General features: G+C 40.3%; 1 protein-coding gene across 14 annotated transcripts in view; it reads right to left on the bottom strand.

Moving 5' to 3' along the window:
* Positions 1-20,021, bottom strand: part of CARMIL1 (capping protein regulator and myosin 1 linker 1) — a 346,698-nt gene that overhangs the window by 181,021 nt on the left and 145,656 nt on the right. For all 14 annotated transcript variants that reach the window (XM_032268645.1, XM_032268646.1, XM_032268650.1 and 11 more), the window contains 2 exons: positions 15,357-15,416; positions 6,480-6,601 (listed from right to left, as the gene is read on the bottom strand). In XM_032268645.1, the coding sequence (XP_032124536.1) occupies positions 6,480-6,601; positions 15,357-15,416 (182 nt within the window). The remainder of the gene's footprint in view (positions 1-6,479; positions 6,602-15,356; positions 15,417-20,021) is intronic.

The raw sequence follows: 20,021 nt of genomic DNA, 5'->3' as shown, positions 1-20,021 counted from the left end.
CCTGGGTTCAGGCAATTCTCCTGCCTCAGCCTCCTGAGTAGCTGGGATTACAGGCACGCACCACCATGCCCAGCTAATTTTTTGTATTTTTAGTAGAGACGGGGTTTCACCGTGTTGACCAGGATGGTCTCGATCTCTTGACCTCGTGATCCACCCGCCTCGGCCTCCCAAAGTGCTGGGATTACAGGCTTGAGCCACTGCGCCCGGCTCTTCTTTATTCTTTACATGTTCTCTATATTCTGAATTAAACTTTCCATATTTAAGAAGGAGAAAATGTCATTTTAGAAGGAAAGGAGAGAGGGAGAGAGCAACATCCTAACATATTTGGAGACAGGAGAAGGGAAGAAAATACGACATGTTAATACTACAAATTGTGATATAAATCCTCCATTTGCTTCCAAACTGCATTCTCTTGACTATAAGACGGTTGATTATTGTGTGTGTGTGTGTGTGTGTGTGTGTGTGTGTGTGTGCGCGCGCGCGCGCACGTGCGCGCGCATGTTTGTTTGTTTTGAGATGGGGTCTTACTCTGTCACCCAGGCTGGGATGTAGTGTGGTGTGGTCATAGCTCACTGCAAGTTCAAACTCCTGGGCTCAAGTGATCCTTCCTGTTAGTTGGGGCTACAGGTGTGCATCACCATACCCAGCTAATTTTTTTAACTTCTTAGTAGAAATGAGGTCTCACTATGTTGCCCAGGCTGTATGTTTTCATATACTTGATTTGGATGCTGGATGTTATTTTCATAATTATATTTCAGTAAAATCAGAAATTCAGATCTTTGGAGGCATTGGTTCATTTATATAGAGTCAAATGTAGAGTATTCAAGAACTGATGACCCAAACTGATAATTTTCCCGGCTCTAACTTCTCCTGATTCACCTGGTTCCTCATACTCGCACATGAGACCCTTTTCTGTTCATCAGTCCCCACCAGAAGTCCCCTAAGAAAGGAAGGAGACGAGGGTCCCCACGACAGGCTCAGGAAATATATTTGATGGGACAAATGAGTCCCACAAGGTCTAAAGATTCTATATATAGTTTCATAGTCTCTAATTTATCATGAATGGGATACATGACATCACTGGAAACATATTTAATTTTGCATGTTCTGTTGTGCATTATTTATGTAAAGCAAATATTCTTCTGAATGATAGCTTTGACCTAAGGCATATGGAGAAAAGAAAAGGTTACCTACTTCTCCACCCTCTCTAGTCACAACCACCAATGCCAATATAATTGTATGTTTCCCCTGCCAAAATCAACTAATGCAATCTAAGTAACTTCAAGAGTAAAGGCATAACTTAAAAAACCAGAAACTATTAAGCTTATTGTGACAAGCTAACTGTGTGCGTTGGGTGGGAAACAGAAATGCAAGTCAGGTACATTTAGGTGATTTAATTCTCTGCCAGGTGTTTTCTAAATTATAATCCACACCTTCTCCCCAATTGGTCCGTTCACGTGAATCGCCTCTCCTTTCCCTGCTCTCTCCTCGGAATTCTCTCCATTTGCAGTAGATCTCCTCTGCAAAGCGATCCTGTGCTCATTCATGTCCTACTTACACCCAGTCATCTCCTGTCCCTTCTGCTTCAGGTTACTTCAGCTAGTGTGTCCACGATTTGAAGGCAGGGCTACTGTCTCCATGTCCCATGGCACATCATCCAACAAGGTATTGGGCACGGATTAAGTGTGAAGTGTATGTGCTCATCCAAAATCTCAGTCAGTATCTGCTATGTGCCAAGAACTAGGGATTTAAGATTAATACAAACATGGTCTTTGTTTAAGCAGCTCGCAGCTTAGAAGGAAAGACAGGTGTGTTCTGTGCTTTGCCTCTCACCTTCTCAAGGATACTGCTGATTTATTTATTAGGGCAGTTTCCAGCAACAAATCTCTTTCTACTGATCATCCCCATTGTTACAGCCATATGGTTTAAGCATATGCTTTTACCTCCCATTTTAAACACAAACATAAATCCCCCGTAATCCCTCAGGGTGCACCAGCTACATACAATTTGTCAGCTCCCCTTGACAGCTGATCTTTTCTATGAAGTTGTCTACACATGCCACACCCACTTTCTCACTTCTGAGTTCATCCTTCAACCACAGCAGTCGGCCCCTCCCAGCCAGACGCCTAGACCTGCTCTCACCAAGGTGCCTATGGTATCCACCAGCCCACTGGACACCGCTCTCCTGCAGTTTGTTCAGCCCCAGCATCATCTTGTCACTACTTCTCAGGCCCTGGTTTCTCACTGGTTTTCTTCCTACCTTGACAGCCAGTCCTTACCCAACTCCATCTGTGGTTCTTCCTAGTTTGCTTGACCTCTAGGTATTGAGCTCATTCCCAGTATGCCTCCTCTACGAGGTCCACATCTTTCTCTGGGTGATGTCATCAACTGCTATGCAGTGAAGACCATCTTGTGCTCACGGCGCTGACCTCCACTCCATCTCCAGACCCCTTCTCCAAGCCACAGCCTCACCTATCTGCCTACCGGACAGCCTCACCTAGATGGAGCTTAGAGGAGAAGTCTGTGGAGGTCTTGGAGGTCCTAGACAAATAGATTTTTTAAACTCCACATGCCTAAAACAGAATGGCTATGGATCCCATACCCCCCCAAAAATTGTCCCCTACCTACCCCAGACCTTCTCTGTCTCTCTGAAAGGTCAGGTTGGTCACCAAGTTATTAAACCACAGTCCAAGGAGCCATACCTAATCCATCAGCAAGTCCTGTATCCAAAATGAAGTTGACATCTGCCCTCTCTCTTATCTCAGTCCCTCATGCTGGCACCGTTCTCCTGACCACAGTCACCTCTTGCCTAGATGACTACAAGGGTCCAAATTCACTTTCTACTTCACTCCTGCCCCCTCCCAGTCCAGTCAGTCTCTCTTGTAGAAAAAAAAAAAAAATCATAAAATATCTGAAGATTCGTGTCCTACCCCCTAGAATGTTACAGTGGCTTCCCAGGAAAATGCTACTGCATTCCAACCTCTTTCCCATGAGGTTCTAGTGGCTTCCCAGGAAAATGCTACTAAATTCCAACCTCTTTCCCATTAGGTTCTAGTGGCTTCCCAGGAAAATGCTACTGAATTCCAACCTCTTGCCCACGAGGTTCCAGTGGTTTCCCAGGAAAATGCTACTGAATTCCAACCTCTTGTCCACGAGGTTCCAGTGGCTTCCCAGGAAAATGCTACTGAATTCCAACCTCTTGTCCACGAGGTTCCAGTGGCTTCCCAGGAAAATGCTACTGAATTCCAACCTCTTGCCCACGAGGTTCCACTGGCTTCCCAGGAAAATGCTGCTAAATTCCAACCTCTTCCCCACGAGGTTCCAGTGGCTTCCCAGGAAAATGCTGCTAAATTCCGACCTCTTCCCCACGAGGTTCCAGTGGCTTCCCAGGAAAATGCTACTGAATTCCAACCTCTTTCCCACGAGGTTCCAGTGGCTTCCCAGGAAAATGCTGCTAAATTCCAAGCTCTTGCCCACGAGGTTCTACAACTGGCTGGTGATGGCGCCAGCTTCCTCGTGCATCATCCCTCAATGCCTCCCATCTTTGTTCTTTATTACACCCCAGCCAAAGTGGATATCTTTCAGTTCCTCAGAGACACCAATCCCTTTCCAGGCAGGAGAAATGGCATGAACGAAAGCCCTGGGAAGATAATATTCTTTGCCACCGCTTTTATAGGGCAGACTTCTCTTTCACTAGGTCTGTTGAAGTTATCATGGCCACAGGAGGCCTTTGGAGACAGCAGTTCACACTGTATTAGTCCCACCTATTTCTCTCATAGCACTTACTCAAAGGTACTACTACTTCATTTATGTATTTCCTTCTTGCGGGGGTTGGGGGTTGTTTCCCCAAGTTAAAATATAAGTTCCATGTGGGCAGGGACCATGCTCACTGCTGGACCTCAACACTTATCACTATGCCTAGGCATAGAGTAGAAACTCAGTAATACTCGTGGAATGCAAAAGTGTATAAACAAGCAGTTACAACACAGTATGATATGTACTAGTACAGGAAGCAATTCAAAGTTCTATGGAAACGTGAATACAGACTCTTTACAGATGAGAAGATACCTGAGTTAAATCTTTTAGAATATGTCAAGATTAGAGCTAACATAAAGGTGCTGAAAATATGAAAGAGCCTGATTGTGTTCAGGAATAGGAAAGCAATGCTATTTTGTGCAAAGGTAAACAACTTACAATTTATCAGGAAAGCCAGGCATTTGAGAGCTTAGGTGAGGAACAGATACTGTTTGAATTACAAAAAGATAACTGATGACAGTATGGAGGATCACTTGCAAGAGAAGAACTAACTAGTTAGGCAGACAGACTAACCGGAAAGATGCTGCATGGGAGGAAGTGACTGTGGCAGTGGAAATGAAGGCAAGGAGAAGGAGTCAGACCACGAGATACTAAGAAATATTTTTAAAAGCATGGCAACCAATCGAATATGAGAGTAAGGACCAAGAGATGAACATGGCTCAGCTTTTTTCTTGAGATAGAAATACAGAATATAAGCAAGTTTTAGGGGGAAAGTGAGGAGTTCAGTGTGGGACACGAGTGTGAGGTGCCTGGTGCTATCCTTGTGGAGATGACCAATAGACAGCTGGCAGGTGGGCATGAAGACCTGGGAACCACAGAGGTCACAGATTTAGAAATCAACATTCACATGGGCATTTTCTTCCTAGAAACAGAGATGATTAATAATTGTTTAATATTCACCTGAAGATTTTAGCAAGAAGTTAAATGGAAAATATGTAAAATACTATTCTTATTCAATGTTCTCTGGAAAGGGAAAAATGGAAGAATCCAAACCAAAGATAAAAATGGTTAAATACCAGAATACTAAACAAAGAAGGCTGCCTTTTAAAGAAAATAGATTCTAAATATTGTTCTGAAGTGTCTTTCAAGTCCAAGGTATTATAAACTCTTGCCAAGTAAGGTTGTGCCCAATAATTTCATTATTTCCTCAGTGTTAATTTGGAAGGAAAGAGCGTACATTATAAAGAAACACATGTACAAAGCCACATTACTGAAATGTAGTTTAAGGAAAATGGGTTGCAGCTATTGCAAACTCATGACTACCCCTTCTAGTTCTCTGGCAGCTTTAAGGATGATGTGGAAACCATTCCTAAGAAGGCTATGCTTCTTGGCAATTCCACTGCCACCATGGATTCACTTCTTACCTCATCCTACCACCCCCTGCCACCCACACCTCTTCTCCAGAACCACCTGTGTGTGTGATTATAGACCAGGAGAGCCTGTCTGGAAGACACCTCATACCTGAAACTCTAGCCAAGCAGGGATCAGAGGCCAGCCCCAGCTCACCGTCTCCACTCCACCGAGATGAGGCCAGGGACACTTAGCTCCCCCAGCAACCAGCTACCCTGATTATCAGAGAAGCACAAGACTTAAGCTTCGGAGAGGAGGAAGCCCTGCGAAGGGCTGTGAAGGGAACCCAGCAGGCCTCCTAAGGCCAAGGCCCGAAGGGGAGTGCCTGTCCCCACTGAGCCACTTTCAGGCATCCATAAGGTTTAAATGCCATGAAGCCTAGGTTTTCCTGCTGCTTTGTCTCTCAATTTGCAGGCAAGGCTTGCAGGAGGAACATGTTCTATGAAGGGCACCCGTTCCCAAAATTCCCCTCCCACCTCTACCATGCAAAGTACACAGCTACCATGCTACACTTGCCTACGAGGGCCTCCAGACCTCCCCTCTATACACCTCCGCCTGCTGGGGAGCAATGGGAGGGACACTTTCTGCCATCCGTGAATGCTTTCTTCCATCAGGAGGGTATTTTGCCTATAACTATCATTTTAGGGAGATTTCAGACATAAGCGTCTCTCTGCCTTTCACCTAAGCCAATCTAATTCCTCCACACCAACAACCCACACATTCCCCAACTACAAACTCAGATATCCAAGCCCATAATCCTGACGTTAAAACCTTAACAAAAAATGTGAGGGCATGGATGAACAAAATTTACGAATATACCTAATGGGTATTTCAGAATATATATATAAGAGGATAATGAAAAAAAGTGATTTTTACATTCAATTTTTTTAGGCTTCTTATTACAGAAAAGAAAAAAGCAAAGAAAACAAAGCACCCTCTCTCTTCATCAGTATCCTACTCAGTGCCTCTACACACAGCGGGCACCCCGGGCATTCCGGTAATAGTTGTGAGTAAAGTTCACACTCGTGTAAATCTGAATCATATTTAAAAGGTCGCTGCTTTAGTCTTATGCAGAGAAGTTAAAGGACTGCCAACTCCTTCATCACTCAAGCTCTTTAAAGACTAAGACACAGCCCTGTAGAAATCCTCAAACCAAAACACAAGGGTTTTGAGTGAGGGTTTTGATATTTAATGTTTAAGAGGAGGAAGTCTGAGATGAACTACATGAAGGGATAAAAAGAAGGCATTTTAGTATTGTTGTTTTGGAGGCGAACAGATTCTTTGCTAGTTTCACCCCGCCCAGGGAAACTCACAGTGGAGAGAGGCCAGGAAATATCTTCCTCAGGCAGGTGCCGATGTGAGCCAGCACCTCGCTCACGTCCTCGGGCGACGCCATCTTCATGGAGATGCTGCCCTTCTCAGTTTCCACAACCATCTGCAAGAATGGGCGGGATACTTCTTAGGAATGAGTCCAATCCTTTCAATTATGTAAAATATTGTAAACTACACTGTCACACAGATACAGACTAATGCAATATTAGCTTCTTTTTCTTTTGACAAGGTTCTAGGGTAGGACATCTTACATGCACGAGTGAACTCCCAACCAATAGCTCATGAACTACAAGGGGATCACAATATTAGCTTCTGAAGAAACACTTCCTTAAAATGATACTCTTAAGCCTCAAAGAAGTGTCTGGGTAGAGGGTGGAGATATTGTCAGAAACGTTTAGGAACTGAAGCAAATATTTCCAAGAGCAAAGCTGGAAGATTCAAATTAACTGCCACATGATAGAGATTGAATTTCCACATTCAAACATGACTTCTTCTTTTAACAAGATTTTGTCCTGAGCTGCAGTCTTACAAAATTGTCAAATTCCTGCTATCTACTGTAAGTCCGACTGTATCTTTCTGTGAGTACCCATGGGCAATCTAAAAGATACCTTTAACACACACACACAAACGTTTTAAAAACAAGAAACCTTATGATATATTCCAATAAAACGTTAAAACCTTTTGCTTGGGAGCAAAAGAGAAATACTTACAAAAGTTTTTATCTTTCTAAGAAGAGGGGGTAATTGAAATACTAAAGTAACACGTTAATAAAATGTTTGGTGTTAGGTTTTACTAACGTGTTAGCTAAGACTCATTCCTACAATTACTTGCTGGAGATGTCAAAAATAATATGTCAAAAAATGTTGAGACTGTGACAGCTAGCCCTCTATATAAGTATCCATTAACTTGTGAAAATGAGGGCAGGTCACAAAAGGGACAAGAGGTTGAAGATATACACATCACAGATAAGAACTTCAACCACTTAAAAAAAAGATGCCATTTTCTTGAATCTCAACAACATTCACGTAAACATCTCAAAAATATTCATGTAAACCGGGCGTGGTGGTGCATGTCTGTAATCCCAGCTACTCAGGAGGCCAAGGCAGGAGGATCGCTTGAGTCTAGGAGTTCAAGATCAGTCTAGGCAACACAGCAAAAACCCATCTTCCCACACCCCCCCCCCAAAAAAAAATCACATAAAGTACAATCCTCTTAGATTATCACTTCATCAAAATATCCTCACACATTTACTTCCTGTTCTTACTTTATCTATATAAAAATTTGATGGGAGAACACTGCTTATAAAGTGAAACTACCCAATTGTATTAACAAAGCAATTTTTAGATTTTTTGCCTTAGATTTTCCTAAAATTAGCCCAAACCAAAAATAATACTGTAAAGTCTTTCAACATATTTATGTTAAAAGGAAAAGTAATATAAGGTATGCCAAAATGATGAGATCAAAGAAAACAACATAACTAATGTAAGCATTTAAGGTGTTACTTTTTCATAAAAACCTCTAAAAGAATCTGTCAGCAACTATTTAATAAATACCACACCTGTCCTAGTTAGGTGCATATAAAAAAAATTAAAATTCCTATTTTTCAGCACATTCCTCAAGAAACGACAGGTAAAGCCTTTCAAAGTCTACAGGCAAAGCCTGCCTTTGTCTTCTAAAAGCTGGTTCAACAGATATTCCCCCTGCAAAAGGCAGCAAGCATTATTGTACCTGGAGGCTAACCAACCCAGTAGTCCATAAGATGTCTTAGGCAAGACTAAATCTACTTGGTGCAATTAGGCTCGTATTTTTCATGTGCACATATCTGTGCATATGCATGTTTTTAAAAGCCAGACACTTCAGATGTGCCATTGTGTCTGTGCTCTGCAACCCACCCCCAACCTTCCCAGCATGGGTAATTATATTTTTCTCTCCAGGAGTACTTTTAAATTCTTCACATCTAGCGCATCTATTCAGTTCACAATTTGGGTGCAAATAATTAGTAATTAGCTTATTCTAATTCCACTTAATCTTAACACCTAATCATCTTTAATTGCACAGGATTGAATAGAATGACAGAGAAGGAAAAAAAGGTGACAGGTGGAGGAAGAAATGAGCCCTCCAATTCAACCTTACATGCAAGGGCTCCTACAACCCTGTGTAAGATGTCACCACTTCTGCATAATGTAAAGACTGCAACAAAGTGATGCAGGTGGAACCAACACAATAAGTCACCTCATCAAAAAAGAAAAAAGAGCTCCCTATTGAATACCTTTTCCCTCCCACTTCAGCTGGGGAGGAACAGAATGTTTGAAATGCATCTTCCTTAGACACCTAACAGGATGTGACCCATGACACCTAATCTACATTTGAAACAATAATCAGGATATAAGCCGTAGTAACTTACTTACGTATGATTCCAATTTCCCACCCTATTCCACGGCCTTTTTTAAGGTTGAACAACCTGACCAAACTCTAAGGGCAGCATGTTTGACTAAACCCCAGCCAACAGGCGTGTGAGGTGTTTTTCTTTCCTCTATCAGAAACAGCCATGGGCAAAAGGTGGTTTATCAACATCATTCTGTGACATAGCAAACAATTAACCCTATAATTCTTTTAAAAAAATCATAGCAGGTATTCAGTTGTATAAGAAATGTTCCAAAAATTGTATAACTATAAAACTATATAACTGCTGGCCTCCATTTAAAAATCCTGAGGGCAAGAGAACTCGAACACCAGAAAATACTGTGGTGTTGAGTCTTCTAAAATAAGATAAAAGTTTCCCGCATTTCTGAAGAAAGGAGAAAGCAGCAATAGTAAAAGCCACATTTCACCAACTCAATAGAACAATCACCCGCTCTCACACAAAAGGCTGTAGGTATGTCTCAAAATTTAATCTGAATTTACAAACTATAATTAAATTATAATGAAAAAATAGCGAGGACAGATACATTAATAAATCCCAGAGCACATAAGGAAAGAATTCCTAATCAAGGCTAGATTCTGAGTGCCACTGGTAACAGTTCCATCCTTATGATTTTACATAAAAGGAAATCAAAACTAGAGACTTCAAGGAACCAGAGGTTACACAGGTCACTGGTTCTTAATCTCTGGGATGCCACAGCATCAAACAGTGTGCTTGTTTAAAAAAAAAAAAAAAAAAGTCCACCACAGACATACAGAATCATAACTGTCCTGTGTATATGTTGTGTGTATATGAGGACGATGAGGAGGTGTGATGTGACAGAGAGAAGGGTACTGCTGAGGTACACTTTTAAAAACGATCACGGGAAGTTCTAAAACACAGCAAATTTTCAACACCATTAGGTTACTGGTACAGTATTGCCAGTCTCTGAAATGCTAGGCCATTTACAGAAGCAGTACCAATGTTCACTGTAATTTCATCTCAAAGGTCCACACTGTGGGACAAAGTTAAACTGAAGCACTGTTGTAAAGCTGTTCTTTTGGTACCGACACTGAAAAAATCGCTCCGTGGGGCTGAGGCAGACGGCTTTATACACAGTTCCTCTGAATGGCAGGCATACTACAAGAGTGGTAAGGCCAATTGTGGCAGTCACATGGGAAAATGAGCCTTGCTGCATCAACACCCTTTCTCACAATTAAATACCATAGTGAAATCATATTTTGAACGTAACTTTGGCATTAACATTTCGCGAATGCCCCTCTGCTCCCATCCCAACTCTCAAATCACAAACATAAACATTCCTGAATTAAGACCAGCAAGAAGACCCTGGTTATGTCATTAAGTCATCATTCATGAGTGATCATTCACTCTTGCATATGTTTGACCATTTGGGCAAACATATGGTGCTGTGATTTTTCTTTCAAACTCCAGTTTCTGGAGAATGATAAACACATAAGATAAAACATTGCTCTGAGATGAACTGTGGAAAAGTTCCAACAGTTTGTATGCAATCTCAAAAATCTTGGTAACAATTTTAACAATTTTTAAGAACATTATCAACAAACCACACACACACACACACACACACACACACACACACACACTTTGTAGTTTTAAAAGCTAAAACAAAAAGTAGAAGGAAAGAATAAAGACTAAAGCAAAAGTCAATGAAACAGGAAACAGAAAATCAATGAAATCAAAAAGAAAATCAATGAAGCCAAAAAGAAAGTTGTTTGAAAAGATCAAATAAATTGGTAGACCTCTAACCTGACTGAAATGGAAAGAGAAAGAGATAACCAAATTACCAATATTGGGAATGATATTCTACAAGTATTTAAAGTATAACAAGTGGATACAATTAACAACTTTATATCAATAAATTCAACAGCTTACCTAAGTATCTTAAAAGACACAAGCTACCAAAGCTCATTCAAGAAGAGAAATATAAATGCATCTATATCATTAAGAAATATTAACAGAATTTGCAGTTTAAAACCTTCCCAGGTCAGGCACAGTGGCTCATGCTTGTAATCCCAGCACTTTGGGAGGCTGAAGAGGGTAGATCGCTTGAGCTCAGCTTACAAGTTCATGATGAGTAATGCAGAGAAACTCTGTCTCTAGAAAAAAAAATACAAAAACTAGCCGGGTGTGGTAGTAGAAGCCTGTAGTCCCAGCTACTTGGGAGGATGAGGTGGGAGGATCGCTTCAGCCTGAGAAGCCGAGGTTGTGAACCAAGATTGCGCCACCACACTCCAGTTTGAGCAAGACAGCGAGACCCTGTCTCTCTCTTTCTCTTTCTCTCTCTCTCTCTCTCTCTCTCTCACACACACACACACACACACACACACACACACACACAAAACCTTCTCTTTGAGAAAACTCAAGGCCAATAAATTCAACTAAACATTTAAGAAAAAAATTAATACCAGCTAAACAAAAAAAATTTAAGAGGAGGAACTACTTCCTAATCATTCTATAAATCCATGGTTCTCTAATAGAGAAGCCAGGCAAAAACATTCACCAAAAAAATGACAAACCAATAACTCCCACAAAAGTCAATGCAAAACATTCTTCACAAAGTTTTAACACATGGAATTCAACAATATGTAAAAATAATAATATATCATGGCTCACACCTGTTAATCCCAGTACTTTGGGAGGCCAAGGTGGGTGGATCGCAAGGTCAGGAGATCAAGACCATCCCGGCCAACATGGTGAAACCCCATCTCTACTAAAAATACAAAAATTAGCTGGGCATGGTAGTGCATGCCTGTAATCTTAGCTACTCGAGAGGCTCAGGGAGGAGACTCGCTTGAAGCCAGGAGGCGGAGGCTACAATGAGCCAAGATCATGCCACTGCACTCTAGCCTGGTGACACAGCAAGACAACATCTCAAAAAAAGCAAAAAGAAACAAAAAAAAAATAAAAGGAATAATATATCATGGACAAATGGGATTTACCTCAGGAGTGAAAGATTGGTATTTTAAAAATTAATGAATATAATTCACCATTTTAAGAAGCTTAAAAAAAAAGAAAGAAAACCACATGATAATCTCAATAGAGAAAAAACATTTGCCAAAATCCAACACTAATTCCTGATAAAAACTCTCAGCAAGCTAAAAATAGAAAGAAACTTCCTAAACCAGATAAAGGGCATCTATTTAAACAACCTACACCTAACGTCACACTTAGTGGTGAAATAATGAATGCTTTCCCTCAAAGACTAGAAATAAGGCAAGAAGATCTGCTCTTGCCAATTCCATTTAGCACTGTCTTTCAGGTACCAGAAGAATTGTCATGGTCTGAGATTTTACCCTACGTGTAAGCCAGTAAATTAGCCTATCACTGTTTCATTGATGCTGCAGAAGACAGGAGACACCTGGGTCAGAGACCTAGGATTTTATGATTCACGGCACAACAAAAGGCATGTACACCATGTTTGCATAGATTTCCCTGCCCTGAAAGTCCCACAGGGTGACATGAAGGGATTCCGATGGATGCCGGCACACACAGTAGAGGTTGCTTACAAGAAAGGAATCCTTGGATTTTGGAAATCTACGATTTTCATGGTAAGAAGTAAGCAAACTTGTTCTTTGTTCAACAGTGAACTATTCCACCATCCCACAAGGATGCTCACTGCAATTATAGCCCTGAAAAACAGCCTGGGCAAAGGGCAGTCACAGCACTCAATTCTTGGCATACCCAGCAAAATATGCGGGAGTATGATGGTAATGGAGGAATATCCCAACAGCAATAAGACTAGACAATGAAATAAAAGTCCCCCATATTAAAAATAAAAGCTACCCATCCATATTCACATGTGACATCATCTTTGTAAAAAATGATGAAATCTGTTTTTTTTTTTGTTTTTGTTTTTTTTTTGAGACAGAGTTTCGCTCTTGTTACCCAGGCTGGAGTGCAATGGTGCGATCTCGGCTCACCGCAACCTCTGCCTCCTGGGTTTAGGCAATTCTCCTGCCTCAGCTTCCTGAGTAGCTGGGATTACAGGCACGTGTCACCATGCCCAGCTAATTTTTTGTATTTTTAGTAGAGACGGGGTTTCACCATGTTGACCAGGATGGTCTCCATCTCTTGACCTCATGATCCGCCCGCCTCGGCCTCCCAAAGTGCTGGGATTACAGGCTTGAGCCACCGCGCCCGGCTTGAAATCTGTTTTTAAAAGCCACTAGAATATATGAGTATAGCAAGATAGCAGAATATAAGGTCAATATGCAAAAAATGATTATATTTCTAATATCAGCGAGAGACTACTAAAAACTGAAATTAAAAAAAAAAAACACTGTTTACACTAGCATCAAAAAATATTAAACACTTAGGAATAAATTTAAAGATGTATAAGACCCAAACACTGAAAGCCACAACAAAATACACTCAGAAAAACTGAAAAAGACCTAAACAAACGGAGAAATAATATAGCTTTCTTAGGTTACAAGACTATACATTACTAAGATGTCAGTTCTTCCCCAAATTCATTTAAAAATTCATTTTAATATCAGCCAAAATTTCAACAAGCTTTTTATAGAAACAGGTGTTTCTAAAATTCATATGGAATTGCAAAGGACTTAGAATCACTACAACAATTTTGAAAAAGAAGCAAAACGTTGGAGGACTAACACTATCTGATTTCAAATTTTGTTGTAAACAAGCCACAATAATAAAGAGATTATGAGAGTGGCATGTAGATAAACAAATAGATCAAGGAGACAGGATTCAGAGTCCAGAAACAGATTCACACTTACACGGACTACTGAATTCCAACAAAGGTGAAAACAAGCTCAGTGAGGAAACAATGGTCTTTTAAACAAATGTTACTGGAACAAGTGAATATACTATACATATGAGGGGAAAAAAAAAGATAAACTAAAAAATAATTTGATCTATACATAGGTTTATATACAAAAATTACTTCAAAATGGATCATAGGCCCGTATGTGTAACCTAAAGCTGTAACACTTCAGGAAGATAAAGAACATTCTGTGACTTTGAGTTAAGCAAAGATTTATTCAATATGATACTAAAAGCACAATTCATAAAAGAAATATTGATAAATTGAACTTCATCAACATTTAAAACTTCTGCTCTTTGAAAGACACTGTTAAGGGAATGAAAAGACAAGCCACAGACTAAGAAAAACTATCTGACAAAGGCTTTGTATCCAGAATGTATATATTTTTAAACTCTCAAAATTCAATAAGAAAACAGCCCAATTTTTATAATGGCAAAAGAAGATCATGCTGGCAAATAAACAGATGAAAAGATCCTCAAAATGTTCTGTCATCAGGGAAATGCAAATTAAAACCACAATGAAAAAACACTACATACCTGTTGAATGGCTAACATTAAAAAGACTGACCAGGACGCTCACATGCTGCTGGTGACAACGTAAAATGGTATAACCACTGTGGAAAAGTGTGACAGTTTCTCCAAAAGTTAAACATGTAACTACCATTTGATTCAGCCATTCTAGGTAATTACACATGGGAAATGAACATATATGCCCAATCAAAAACTTGTAGTTAAATATTCATAGCAGCTTTATTCATCACAGCCAAAATGGGAAACAACCCAAATGTCCATTACCAGATGAATGGATAAACAAACTGTAATAAAGCCACACAATTGAACACTAGTCAGCAACAAAAAGAATAAACTATTGAAACATGCAACAAAATAAATCAATCTCAAAATAATAAAACTGGAGCTGGTGGAGGGCGAGTATTAGGAAAAACAGCTAATTGCAGCAAAGCACCATGGCACAAGTTTACCTATGTAACAAACTTGCACTCCCAGAACTAAAAATAAAATTAAAAATTAAAAAAATAATAATTAAACTGACTGAAAGAGGGCAGACAGGAAGGAGTATACATTGTATGACACCATTCATATAAAATTGTTTAAAACGCAAACTACAGCAACCAAAAGCAGATACCTGCATGTTGACTGCAGTTGGGGAGGAGGGCCAAGAGAGTCACACATGTGTTGACACTTATCAAATTGTACACTTTACTTTACTGCAGTTACTTAAAGCCCAATAAAGCTATTTTTTTAACCTGCTTTTTATTAACTGCAAAGAATTCATTTATCACTATATTCCCACTAAGGCCTATATATAGTACCATTTAATTGCTACGAAATTTTAGTGTTAAAGCATGTCTTATATATTCTCTAAGGAACAGTACTGTCACCTTTACATTGCCAGTTAACAGAAGAGCTAATTAATTCTTCACAAACTGAGTGTTTTCCTTAACAGAACAAATTCCCAACTCCTGTCCACACAGCCAGTGTTAAGTCTCTCATTCTGAAAGTTTAATCTTCCCTAACTTTGTTTATCTACATTGTCTCACGGAACATTTTAGGTTCCAGGAATCCAAGAAAGATCGTGACCCTTGCAGTGAGAGAGCCGTTGTTCACTCACCTGAGCCGACTTGCTGCAAACGACGCCATGAATCTCCAAGTAGCTGAAGGTTAACTCGAGCTGCAATTGAGGGGAAAAGAGGAAAGAAAAGACCTGTAATGAGGGTTTTAAAACATATAATTCAAGGTTTAAAAAAATGCTACAACTAGAAACACCCCAAGAGCAAATAAGACGTTGGGTATCTTCTGAAGGCAGGTTGGTTTAATATCTCTAAGATAGAAGCGACTTATCAAATTTCAGAAAAAGTATTACTTACTTTACTAAAAAGAAAGGAAGCTGCATACCCACTCCTAAAATTTCATCCTGGGACAAACCTAACAGTAGAAGCTGGTATAAAAGTAATTATAGTTTTGCCCTTAAAAGTAATAGCAAAAAACGTGATTACTTTTGCATTAACCTAAAAAGTTTCTGCACTTATCCACTATTTATTCATTGAAAAATGAAAGTATAGAAGAAACCATCTAAACACGTTTTTCCCTTTTTCACTTCAAAATTTTGCCTCAGAAAGTCCTATCAGGATAAAGTCAGTGTTGTTCTTCCCTTTTTCTACACCTTTAGCTATTTGTTACACTCTGACCACTTATCAGAGTCATCCATCCTTCTACCGTCTTCCATAACAATTCATAGTTTGAATGGATTTAGAGAAATAAATCTATATTTATCCAACTTAAATCCATATTTCCACAAATACTTCGGAATTTTAAATTGTGCTTAAATGAAATCAGAGTTAAAAGTCCTGTCTCTGCATGTAGATAAATGATGATTTCTTTCCTCTCTAACAAGTGCTCTCCCATCTCCTATAATCATCAGCAGTCTTTCTTTAAAATATCTCCAGTCTTTCACTCCTTACCTACTTTTCCTGATAAACAGCCACTAATCTTTCTTCCCGGTTTTTCCCATTACAGCAAATAATCACAGGGCATGGAACTACAGACAGTGCGGGACCGAGTTGGGTCAATGTATTTTACCCTCCCGCATTAAAACGAGAAATATAATGATAAAAGAACACATCCAGAACCAAATCCACGGGGCATTTATTTCTGCTCCCTGGTGGTATGTTGCACTGTGATACATTGGTAGGATAAATTTTAGAGAAGAAAATCCCTGAATCTCCAGTTAAACATCTCGAAGTACACTGATGAGGTCTGGAGGTAGAAAAAGAGCTCATTATTTCATTATTCACTTGGTCAACTGACAGACACTTATCAAAAGCCCACTATGTGCCAGTACTGGAAACACAAACAGGACTGAGACATGTGCTTCGTCCTCCAAGAGTTAAACGCAGCACTTAAGGCATGTGTTTAAAAGCACTCAAAGAGAGTTGGAGTTTTCTTGCCTATCATTATCAAGACGTATACATAATTTGGTTTTGAAAACTCATTTAAAGCAGGAAATTATTTTCTAAAAAGTATACATACCTTCCTTCATTATTTTAATTTAAAGCTTATGAACAAATATTTATTACCCTTTAATATTGTGCCAAAGTTTTTCTTTCAGTTAAGCCCACTGGCTGGCCCTCCAATGGCCTTTCTGCATAAGCCATACCCACAAGCATGGCTTCCTGCTTCCAATTTAAATCTCTTTAAAAATGGAGAACTGGCTGGGCACTGTGGCTCATGCTTCTAAGCCCAGCTCTTAGGGAGGCAGAGGCGGGAGGATAGCCTGAGCCCAGGAGTTTGAGACCTGCCTGGACAATATAGCGAGACCCGTTCTCTATTTAAAAAAAAAAAAAAAAAAAAAAAAAAAAAAAAAAAAAAGCAGAACTGCAAAATACTTGCAAAGCAGTATGAGGGCAAACATTTTCTAGATTATTATACTCCTCACCACCCCTCCCACAACAGTAAAGTTGTCCAGACTTTAAGACAGCAATTTAAGTAATTCACTTTCATCAATGTTCAATAGGTCATAGATACTCTTCTTTTGCACTCATATTTCATTGCTGCATAAAATAGCTTTCATTAAAAACATTTGCTATTATAACTACCTTAAACAGGTTTAGGAATAAACCCATGACCCTCAATGAGCATCTCATTCAGTGGGTGGGCGCAGGTGTGAATAAGTGTGAACAGGTTTCCTCTCTTACAGGCTAACAGCTAGGAAAAGACTAGAGCTAGCATCAGTCAGCATCATCAGGGATAGGAATGGCCACCTTTGGTCAATTTGGCTCAGCAGGATTAGCTGGAGGTCAATTAAGATGCTTCTACTGTACCTGCGCGCTGTCCCTGGGGTAGCAGTAACAGTGCTGGGGAGCGAGGAAAGAGTGGTGACATTTCATCTAGGCCCTGAGGAATCACTTCACGTTCCTCAAGCAAACAAGGAGTGTAGAGGGAAATTCACGTGGCAGAAAAAGAATTTAGGAAGAAACTAAAAGGAGCAAATCAATTAGGGTGACTGGCTGAGCCTGTGACTAGTCAAAGGTCCAGGTTATTATTAATGGCGAGCAAGGAAGTCTCTAAAACATACTGAAAGACATCACAGCAAGGTTCAAATCATTCTCTTATCTCATCTATGGCTATTTTTATTAGGGCTTTGCTCCTAGTCCCAACAACCCATCATCCATGCCACTCCAAACCACACAAAGACAGTTGTCACCGGGTTACATTTATGGGCAAGAAGAGGCAGGAAGGCTAGTTAGGAAGCTGAGACAGACGTAGGATGCACGAAGACCGGAGGACACTTTTTAGTTAGAAATTATACCATCACAACAGAAATTAGTGAATTATTAGATAAGAGGAAAAACTGAACCCAGACTGTCAATAGCTTTTCCACCAATCACTTGCTCACCTCACACCCAAACCCTAGCGAGACAGTGCCCATCCAACCAGCAACAGAGCAGATGTAAATCTGATGAAGAGACTGTCCTTCAGGAACTCCTGCTCTTCCCCAGGCAGCAGTCCACACTTCAGCCCCTCAGCCAGTCCTCAGCCCAGTCCATCTTTCTGAGCTGTTTCCCTCCCACCACCACCTCCTCCACAACCCTCAGTTCACACTCCAGCTCCCGAAATGCACCGTGGTCTTCCAAACCGCTAAGCCTTTTGACCAGCATAAAAACTTATTTGCCTGGTTGATAGGTGATTTTTCAATATGCCCTCTCTGCAAACCCTTCCTTGATCTCATAATTACCCACCCCCTGAAAGAAAAGTTGGGGCCTTCCGGGCTGAAGGCACAGCTCTATTTCTTCATCTGGGTGTGGCTGCAGAAGTATTTGCTTTGCAGTTAATTACTGAGATGTGTATCTCTGTTTTGTGCATTTGACTATACATGTTACACATTTCACAATAAAATGACAAAAGAAAACATATTTAATTAATCAGCCACCAAAGAAAAGAGAAGACGTCTATGTCATAGTCAGTGCTTTACAATAATGTACTTTATTTTTATTTTTTTGAGATGGAGTTTCCCTCTGGCGCCCAGGCTGGAGTACAGTACTGTGATCTCGGCTCATTGCAACCTCTGCCTCCCAGCTTCAAGAGATTCTATGCCTCAGCCTCCCAAGTAGCTGGGATTACAGGCACATGCCACCATGCGCGGCTAATTTCTGTATTTTTAGTAGAGACAAGACTTCACCAGGTTGGTCAGGCTGGCCTCAAACTCCTGACATTGTGATCTACCTGCCTTGGCCTCCCAAAGTGCTGGGATTACAGGCATGAGCCACCGCACCCAGCCTACACTAATGTTCTAAATATAATTATTTCTCCAGAAAATTAGTATCATTGACATTGGTTTTATTTCTCAGTCAAGTCTTAAGCTGGCACATGAAAACCAGCCTTCTCTAAGGGAGAAAGCTGCAAGCAGATCACTTTGGAAGAAAATCTGCCTTCCTTTACTTGTGATGCTGACAATATCAGAAATCAGAACCCATGTTCAAACTACCGTGGCCAGGCTGGCTGTGAAAAATTATGTGTATCATGGGATGGACCCAAGCCTTTCCTCAGGGGCAGAATAAGGTTATCCAGCAGAAGGCAGGCAGGTGACTTCACAAAAGATAACATACTTCCCCTGTGTCACAACGTGGTAGGGTATACGTATTATTTAGCAGTCTTGTATTCAATAGGGTGCTTGAATATTTTCCTGACCCATAAAATTTCCTTCTGTAATTAATTTCTCACCAGTGGGATAATGTCTAATTAACTTCCTCATATCATGCCTTCAGGTATTTTAATGTATACATAGTTTAGTCCAACTTCATTGACATAGTAATTTATTTATAAACCATAATAAACATATAGGCTCATTTTATATTAACTAAAGGGGCTTGGGCCATTGGCATCTCCCCAAAAGTCAGTGTAAATCATGCAAATCCTAAGACTGGAAGTCCCAAAAGGTCCTTTTCATTTGTGCCAATAACATTATACTGCCCTAACTTGGCACATAGGTCAGAATTTACAAAACAGTGGCTAAATGTTAAATTTTAAGAAACAAGAAAGGACTAATAAGCAAATAACACTGCAGCCCAAACATCATAGCACAATAAGGCTGGAAGTTTCTACCAGACCTTACCCGTTTTCCTGGGTATGTGGGCAGGGGGAGCAGTGTTGCTAAGCAGAGGCTTTGCAGCCAGCCTCCCCAGATTAGACACACATGTGCCACATATGAGTGGAAGTTTAACCTTAGTCAAGTTACTGAACCTCCTTGTGCCTCAGTTTTCTCGTCAATAAAAGGTAT

Source organism: Sapajus apella, unplaced genomic scaffold (genome assembly GCF_009761245.1).
Source record: "Sapajus apella isolate SASKATOON/1434 unplaced genomic scaffold, GSC_monkey_1.0 scaffold184, whole genome shotgun sequence".
Classification (NCBI taxonomy): domain Eukaryota; kingdom Metazoa; phylum Chordata; class Mammalia; order Primates; family Cebidae; genus Sapajus; species Sapajus apella.
The sequence above is the reverse complement of the archived record's forward strand: the minus strand, read 5'-3'. Positions and strand labels throughout refer to the sequence as shown.